The 8,910-nt window shown below is 42.3% G+C and overlaps 1 protein-coding gene across 2 annotated transcripts in view; it reads right to left on the bottom strand.

Moving 5' to 3' along the window:
* Window positions 1-2,440: 2,440 nt before the first annotated feature.
* Window positions 2,441-8,910, bottom strand: part of ELOVL2 (ELOVL fatty acid elongase 2) — a 44,009-nt gene continuing 37,539 nt past the window's right edge. For both annotated transcript variants that reach the window (XM_044455811.1, XM_044455812.1), the window contains one exon: window positions 2,441-5,635. In XM_044455811.1, coding sequence (XP_044311746.1) covers window positions 5,510-5,635 — 126 coding nt within the window. In that variant the 3' untranslated portion in view covers window positions 2,441-5,509. The remainder of the gene's footprint in view (window positions 5,636-8,910) is intronic.

Here is an 8,910-nt window from a genome sequence, read left to right as displayed (position 1 = left end):
TGGTCTGGCTTCCACATTTTGCACAAGCTGCAGCTCCTGAACAGTCTTCCAGTCCATGAACCCATGCAGAGTTCATTGCAGCAGTCTAGCTCGGAGGTTACAGTGCCTTACTGAAGGATTCGCCTCTCTTTGAATATTCTGTGGCTTGCAGTGGAATTAAAAGGATGTAGTTGGCATTGTTGCCATTGTGTGTGTACACAATACTCAAATCTTTGAAGATGCAAGTTATTTTTTCCTGTGGCACAAGAGTAAACTGACATTTGTTGGTCACATAACTATGGGATATTTTTATTGCCTGACTCTGATCCTGCATAACTTTATCCTAGCGTTGTGGACTGCATGATGCTGTTTGTTTAGGTAGTTTAAGCAACTCTGAGGCTGAAGCAGATGCATTTAATCTGAGACTGAGTGGTACTGAAATTGCACATGGGGGGACCCCATTCGCCTGTTTGTGACTGCTGCAGGTAGCAGGTTGCATCACAGATAATTTGGGCACCTTGTAGGTGCCAGTGAAGGTTTAAGGGCAATGATAAAATTATTTTGCACCTTCAGTGTTGTGCATCCACGGTGCATGAAGTAACAGTGACAATTCCAGGCTGAATGCAGCAAAATGTAGAAGAGTCAAGGGGAGGTAAAAACAAACGGAAGGCGCTGCACCAGAGTGCAGATGACTGAATCGAGGCTTTCCTTGCCCAGACAGGTGTAATCGGAGGTTGAGGGCACCCTGAGCCACTGATGCCATTTGATCCTCAAGTGACAAAAGATGGCTCCAGGAGCCCCTGAAAACTGGGAACCTGCTGTTTTAGCAGACATCCCACTCTTCTAGAGGGGGTCGCACAGCTTCTAGCTGGCCCACTAGTAGACTCTCAAGTCTTATCTAGATTAAGCCAGGCACTGATTCAGTGCATCCTCAGCCTCCCGTGGTGGAGGGGAAATAGATCTGTGTGTCATTAACAGGCTGATGGCAGCATACGCCAAATCTCCAGGTGGGCCCAGTCTGCAGTTTGGTGTGGATGGGAATAGCCTGGGGGGAAAGGACCTGCCCCAGAGGAATGCCATGCCAGCAAATCTGTGGAGTCAAGCGACATTTCTCAAGCACCTGCTCTGGAGTCAGCCACCCAAGTAGAAACTGAGCCACTGCAATGCAGTTCCATCCACTCACAGCTCAGTCGTTTGCAGTGAATACTATGGTTGATGATGCTGGAAGCTGCCGAGACAACCACAAGTGTCCTCAAAGTCACAGTCCTCCATCTCTCTCCCAGTGTCCATATTCACGTAGGGCTACTCAAGCTCTTTCCATGCCAAAACCTGGCCTGAATCCTGACTCTAGTGGATCCCAATAATCTGTCTCATCTTCCCTGTTTGCCCACCTAGATCTCTGTTATACATTGACCACCTCACCTGCTGTTAGATCATGCATGAAGGAGGTCTTGTTCTGTACTGTACACTTGGAAGCATGATCTGGGGATGTGAGGGCAAGCTGAGAGGGAAACCACCAAATCTGTGTTGCAAGAGGACCGGAACGTGTTAACTGTCTGGTCCGTGTCCCCCTCATCTGGCTAGTCTTCCCCCCAGTGGCATATTTCCCTCTTTCTGTCACTCTACTCAACAGCTTCCCTGCCACCAGTTGGCCTCCTATCCTCCCTTGCAGGCATGCATTCAGGCCTTAACAAGGGAACCAGCCCCCCTGCCCAGTTAAAATTTCTCGAATTTAAAATTTCCACTGTTGAGGAAGGGAGCTTTATTGGTCCACAAGAAAAGAGCCCATTGGTCTCTTGCTTCAGGCCCTCATTTCCAGCAAGCTAGAGGCCTGACATCTCTTCAAGAGGGCAAAGACAGTTGCCCACTGCTGATCCCCAGCTGTCTCCTTGTTCTCCCTTGAAGTCCCAGGTGAATACTTGAGTCTTTCCCCTAAGCAGGTGCTATTGCTGCCACCCCTTCCACTGCCCCCAGTTTCTTTGTTTTATTGCCCTGCGGCAAGGACCACTCTGTTACCCACTGGAAGACCAACAGAGAAGAAGTTAGAGAACATCCCCATGGATTGTTTGACAAAGAACTAAGCCAGCATGATAATGAATTTGCAGAAAATGAAAAGCTACAAAGTTTTAATGATGCTCTCAGAACAACTAGAAAGTAGAGGTTTTTAATAATAAAATGTAATCTAACCCACCATCTCAAAAGGAAGCTTAAGCATTAACAAAGATGCAACTTTTCAGCCTTGCACTTTTACCTGAAAGGGTGTATTTTCCATCTGCCTGTTTGGCACAAAATGGGCTATATTGTGACACACATTTTCTTGGAGTTGAGTGTGTGTGTGTGTGTGTGTGCACGTGTACATTTAAAAGCCACTCCCATCAAGGGAAAGTAAAAATCTTGCCAGCTAGCATCTTCCAAAGTGTATTGGTGCCACATGGCAGAAAGAAGAGAGTTTAACACACACTGCATGTAAAATGTGTTTATTTTCAGTGGTAAATGTTTCAATAGAAAACATTGTAAAAGTTGCCATCATTGTGGTAGGTTGAAATAGCAGTATTCTGATAATTATTTTTTACTATTTGTGAAGTGGTTTTGAGTCTTAACATTGCTCATCTTTTCAGCCCTTTGAAAATTGAGTAAGGCAATGTTCCTTTTAAAAAACAAACAAACCTAGAGTGTTAGAGAGGGAGCCCTAAAAGTTGGCTGGCTCTAATCCCCGGACCTGATCTCTCCTGTGTAATACTGAGATTTCTAAAGCGAGAACCTTGGATAACTTGTGCATTTGCCCCAGGCTGGGTCCCCTGTCCAACACCTGCATTAAAATGGATTTCAGAGTCTTGCTTGGATTTGAAGTATGTCTCAGGATAAAATTCAAACAACCATTTTAAGTGTTGACTTAGGTGTTGACTTCTACAATCACCAAGTCTTGGAAGCAGACTGAAATGATGATTCTGGGGAGAGTTCTTACTAAAAGAAGTATTAATCAGCCACCACGGTTCCAACAGCTGTAGACTTGTGGGCTGTAATAAAAAGGAGCTTTCTCTAATGTCTGCCCTTCAGCCCACCAAGCCCTTCAGAGAAACATGGGCTGCTTTAACTGTCACAAGAAAAAGCTGCAGATCTTTCTCACACTGGAACTAATTCTTGCCTGTATGTCATCTCATCAAATCTGCTTGAATGTATAGTTATGAGAAGGTTTTTGTTGCTGCTGTTGTTGCAAAATCAAGAGGCTACTTAGAGTTGTCTTAACTTTTCCAGGGCTGTTGATGTTGCTTCCTGGCCCCATTAGCTTTCCTACCAGGTAATGTTCGCATTTGTTGGGTGAATTCATTCTCAGCAGCCAAAAATACATTTTTTTGGTATTGCTTGCCAATGAAAACATGCTGCCTCCATAAAGACATGGTGTGTATGTCTGTGTATTTGCCACATGGTCTCCCTTGCCCCCCAAAATAAATCCCATTGATTTCAGTGTGATCCATTTACAAGCAATTATGCTCAGCATCATGGCCATTGTGCTTCTAGTCCCCTAAGATGTACTGAAGTTGGCATTTAGTATTCTATCTGCTCACGGTATCTGTGGAACAGAGAAGACAATGTCCTAACCTGCTTGGGATGCCAAGTTGTGAGCAGGCTGCATGCATTATAATCAGTGGGACTTAATGATGTGAGTCCCAAGTGTGAGAGATGTTGGCGTGCTGCAGTTGAATTCCCCGGGGTAGAGCTACCCCACTGTCTGAAAGGTAGTTATGACCGTATTAGGAGTGTGTCCCAGTATGAGTTCTTAATACTGTAGCAACAGGCTATTCAATGTGAGGAGCTTTGCATAGGCAAACCCCACTGGTTAGAAGAGACCACCCCTAGAATTGGCCTTGTGGTTGCACATTTCAACTGTTTTATGGCAAACCAACATTGATTACGTGTTGCCATAGCACTGAAAAGTAAAAGGCAAGCCTTCTGCACCAGCAGTTAGGTTGTGGAATAAGAGCTGTCATTTGGAGTGCAATGGATATATGGCACCCTTTTAATTGCCACCACATTGCAAACCTGTACACCTATGCTAGAAAATGGATCAGGAGGGGATGTAAATCATAAATGCGACTAAATAAAAAGGCAGTAACAAAATTGTGATGAGCTCTGTTGTATAGCCATTACAGTGTCTAGGTTGCAGGTGGTTATGGGTTGACACAATCCTAAAGGATTATCTGCATTTGCTAGGATTCCTGTTCCACACCAATCTGTCATGTTTAAAAGGAAGGCATATACAGCAATCTTCACATAGTCTAAGATTGTAACTTAGATGCCTTAGAAGATGTGACCTTGTTGTACTGTAGGCTTGACCTAAATTTTCTGCCCTTTTCTAGAACTTAGGAAAAGTGTAGTCTTTTAGTCTCACAGAGAACAGCAGCCTTTTAGGAGCCTAGGGCTATTCAGGCATTAGAAATCTGAGGTCATTAAATGCAAACTAGCTCCAGCCTCCCAATTGTTTCCTTTTACCTGTGGAGGATGACTTTCTGGGGAGCTGAGCCATGGTCCCTGATTCTTCCAGGGTTTCAAATCATGTGGATAGACTCCACAAATTGCAGGGTGTTTTTGCTCCAGAAAGTTGTTTTCCGCATGTAGGGGTTGCCAGAAACCATGATGGAGGGCGTATGGATAGCAGGGACTCCCTTGTGTGTTTCCTGAACTCGTAATTCCTGATGCTTGAATAGGTGTCCCCCCCCCCCCAATCCCCTAGAAATTGGGTTCCAATCCACAGAATCAGAAAGATATTTAAAAACAAGAAAGCTTACACCACCAATACAAGCATAATGAAAAACACGCTTTTCCACACACAACGACACTGAAGTTTTTCTACATGAGGCATTTATTGTGTGCCCATCATTCCCTATTCATCCTAATTCATGGGTCCTTTAAATGACATTATGACCCTCTACTTAAAGGAAGCAATAGAGAATGGTTTTTTTCATGTGTGTACTTGTGCTGTTCCTCTCTACCACACTGGCACGTAGAGGTTATGTAGCAGAAAAGGAAAGAATGTTGCATCTCAGTTTGGGAATCAACAGCCTCATGTAGAAAAGCTCTGCATGTCAGAACAACTAATCTGTGAAGTATCCTATAGTCTTGTTTTCAAAAGTTAAGGTTCTGTTCCAAGACTGTCTATGCATTCATTGTCCCAAGGAACAACAGTATCCGGCCCATGTTAAAAGTGGCAAAACGTGGCTTTGTTTTTCCTGACTGGAAAACAAAATAATGACCCTCATCATTTTTATGATGAAGTTTATCAAAAAATTAAAAACAACTCTGTATTGTTAAAAAGTAGTCAATAATGAGTTAAACAGGAAATACCAAGGACTGGTAGATATAACCAAACCAAAGCTAAGTTTGTACTAAAATAAAGCTGTGTAATAATAGCCTGGTCAATCCAGTCTGTTTCTTTTCTTTTCTTTTTTTTGTTTTTGTTTTTGTCTTGTTTTAGAAAAAAATGGTGTGAGGAAGATTTCATCTACTACAATGTAATATTAAAATATGCAACTCATTGTGTTTTTTTGTTCAGAGAACCATTGACTACCATCAGGTAGTCTTTATGGAATCCGTTCTTGAGTTCAGTCATCTGAGGGACCTCTTTTATGTCAGTTCTTGATGGTCTTTTCTGATAGGTCTGGAGGGAGAAACAACACAGAACATAACATTAGGACTGTCCCTCTCTTACACAACAATGAATGCTTGCCTTCAGCATTAAACAGATAGGCCACTGTTAAATATTTAACAAGTTTTCTATAGGAGGCCTTGGCATCTGTGGATTCTTCAGCAGTTCTTACTCCCAAGGTGCTTTTAGGTATCCTCCTAAGCCCCTGTTTGCAACTGCATCAAGCCAAAGCTGGTTTGAGGAATAATTTAATATATAGAAGCAGCACAGAGAAAGGGGTCACGCAGCCCCATCCCACTCTCGTTTCTCTGCTCAAACTCATCTCTTCATAAAGTGGCTTTTCTTGGGCATGGAGGGCAGTGGAGGTGACATGGATTGTGAGAGTATAGCTGATTTAGTAGGCATTTCTCCATGGGCTGAGGAATTTTAAAGGGTTAATTCACTTCCTTTAAAGTGATAGTCTCAGTATGAAATACCAAGTGAAAGCAACTGAACATACAATGGAATAGAGCTGGATCCAGATTTAGGCTTAGAAGACCCAACAAAATCAATGGGGCAGGTTAGTCATAGCTAATTTAAATCCCATTAATTTCAGTGGGTCTACTCGAAGCATAATTAAGTTGGGATTCAACCCATGATTAAGAATTGGAGAGACTTGAGTAAATAAAAAATAGGAGCTGTATCAAGTGAACATAGAGTTTATAATTATTTTGGAGTAACAAATTGAATTTATGAGGTAGCCTGGATAAAGTATGTTTACCTAAAATCCTCGGGTCAAAAGGTTATTTAAAGGACAATTTTAATGAGCTAGGTCAGATGTTTATCTGAATTTATTGCATGGTAAATTAATCATTTAGGGTCAAAAGTATGTTTAAACTTTTGCTTATCAGTTAATGGACTTTTTTTGGAGTTATGGAATGTAAACACTATAAACTTTGTTTAAAAAGGCTGACATATTTATGATAAGAAAACAGTAAAAATGAACTCACATCTAGAAAAATACATACATGAATGATAAAGACCATCCAATCATTAGAAAAACAGTAACTTTAAGAAGGGCACTGTCTTGCTCAGTTTTCTCAGAGCTGCATTTTAATGCTGAATTTGTAGAACAAAAGATAGGAAACTTCAAGCTTAAATCCAAGTCATCACTTCTAATGCCTAGAGCCAGAGTCTTTACTCCTTACCACAGAAGGATGTAGGAAGCTTCTGCAAATGTTTGAATGCAAACTCCAATCTCAGCAGCAAATACACTGAAGCAAAGTCCCAGATAATGAAGAACAAAGAGGAAGTGGGTGGAAGTGGTCACTACAAAACACATTTAGAGGTGAGGAGTTCTCCTTTACTGGGAGCATTTCAGCAGATGCTGGAGAGCCAGCTGTCACAGATTTCATAGCTGCATCCGGCACTATAGAGCCAGTATTGAGCAAGGGGCTCAGTAAGCCCCCTCCCACTCTAAAATTTTGGATTAAGGAAGATGCTTTGCTAGTGGAATGCATATAGTGCTCAAAGTGGTGACAGTGATTGAATTATACCAGTAGCTATTTGAAACCAGTATTGAGGAAAAAAATACTTTGGGTGTGTCAAGACAAAATGAGCAAAAGCTCTGCCATAATATGGCTGCTAAAAGCCTGACACAGCTTAAGACTTAAAATGGGATTCTTGATCTGCTCTGTTACAAGTTTTGCTTCCTGGCATACCTTAGAAATGCTACCATCCCTGTCCTGAAAAGCCCGTCCTTTCCTTTCCTGAAGGTTCTTCTCTCTGTCTTGTACTGAACCCTATTGTTTTACCCTGACATGCCTTCAGCACGACCTACTTGATCCACCACCCCTCCTCCAAACTGGGGATGATAGGTTATAAAATCATCTTATACAGACTCCACCTTGATAGTTCCCCCTGGGGGCTGCCCACATGTGCATTTATTTTCCTGTATGCCTGAATAAACTGTAAATGTTCTTTTGATTGTACACCCCCAGTGGAAACTTAAAGAGTTTTTTCCCACTGCTGTCAGGTGCAATATGCTAGGTGGCCTTTTTCCCTGTAAGATGAATTCACAAGAGGGCATTTCTGCTATTTTTCACTGTCATTTGGTTGTTGGGGACGTCTGAAATAGCACTGTTAGCAGTTAGCGAGGGTGCTTGTGGTGGTAAGTACCAAGTGAGGGAAACGAATGGTCAAATGCATGGAGGATAAAGCTTACTAGTCTGGCTGGCTATATGGCACCTCCAGCATCGGAGGTGGTGTGCACCAGCTGCTGGGGAACATGGTGGCGGGAAGCTGCTGTTGCATTTGTGTCCTGCTTGTGGGATTCTGTGAGCAGCTGATGAGCCATTGTATGAGCAAAATGCTCTCCTGGATGGATCCTGTGTCTGATCCAGCAGGGTTCTTATGAAGCACATAAGATACACCTAAGTGCAGAACAACTGCTCTGCTGAACTTTGCAATTAATTTAGAGCATTTCGTAGCCAGGCTCCCACACAATTGTTCCACACACATTCCCAGCAGCATCTTTTCCCATTTAATTGCTGCTATGCAGGAAAGTCCTTCATCTAATCCGTTTTTTCAACAAGGCTTTTCTCTATGATCAAATGCTGTATGTTCCAACAAATGTATTTTACCCCTTTAGGAGCGACTTTTGCAATCTTTAGTAGTGTAACATCTCTTTTCCATTTATAGGATTCAAGAAATTAACCATACTGCTGTTCATCCATGCCCCCTTTAGAAAAAGATACAGGCTGAACTGTACCCAAAATAAGTTTGTTTGTTTGTTTTTTTTTAAGGAAGGTTGATAAAGTAATTGCAAGGGTGCAGGCAGTTCTCCTTGAGTTCTGTGCCGCTCCTTTCTTGAAATAGTGCAGGTTCAGCATTCCAGTGCTAGATCTGCAGAGCATGGAAATGAACAGCGGAGCTTTACAATAGCACTGAGTGTGCAGAACAACATTTTCCCAGATTTAAACAAAGCAAAACATAACAGTGTAGCATTGAGTACCAGAAGAATGCAAGAAACATCAGTGTAACAGAAGGGACACAGCCTTGGAAAAAAGGACCATGAGAAACAAATCCCCAACCAATGACACTTATTAAGCAAAAAACTGATCTTGAAGGACTTCCAAACCTTTCATTTATCTTCCTCCGCTGCAATTAAAGTTGACACAATCTGACCCCTTGTGAACATGGCCAGAAGAAGGATTGATAAAGCTTATCCTGGTTTCCACATGCTGGCCCTGATTCTCCAGGAAAGGCTTACCCAGATAAAGCTAATACAAAATTTCAGGCTGCAGCAG

Source organism: Varanus komodoensis, unplaced genomic scaffold (genome assembly GCF_004798865.1).
Source record: "Varanus komodoensis strain SLA01 unplaced genomic scaffold, ASM479886v1 scaffold8, whole genome shotgun sequence".
NCBI lineage: Eukaryota > Metazoa > Chordata > Lepidosauria > Squamata > Varanidae > Varanus > Varanus komodoensis.
This window is presented reverse-complemented; position numbering and strand designations above follow the sequence as displayed.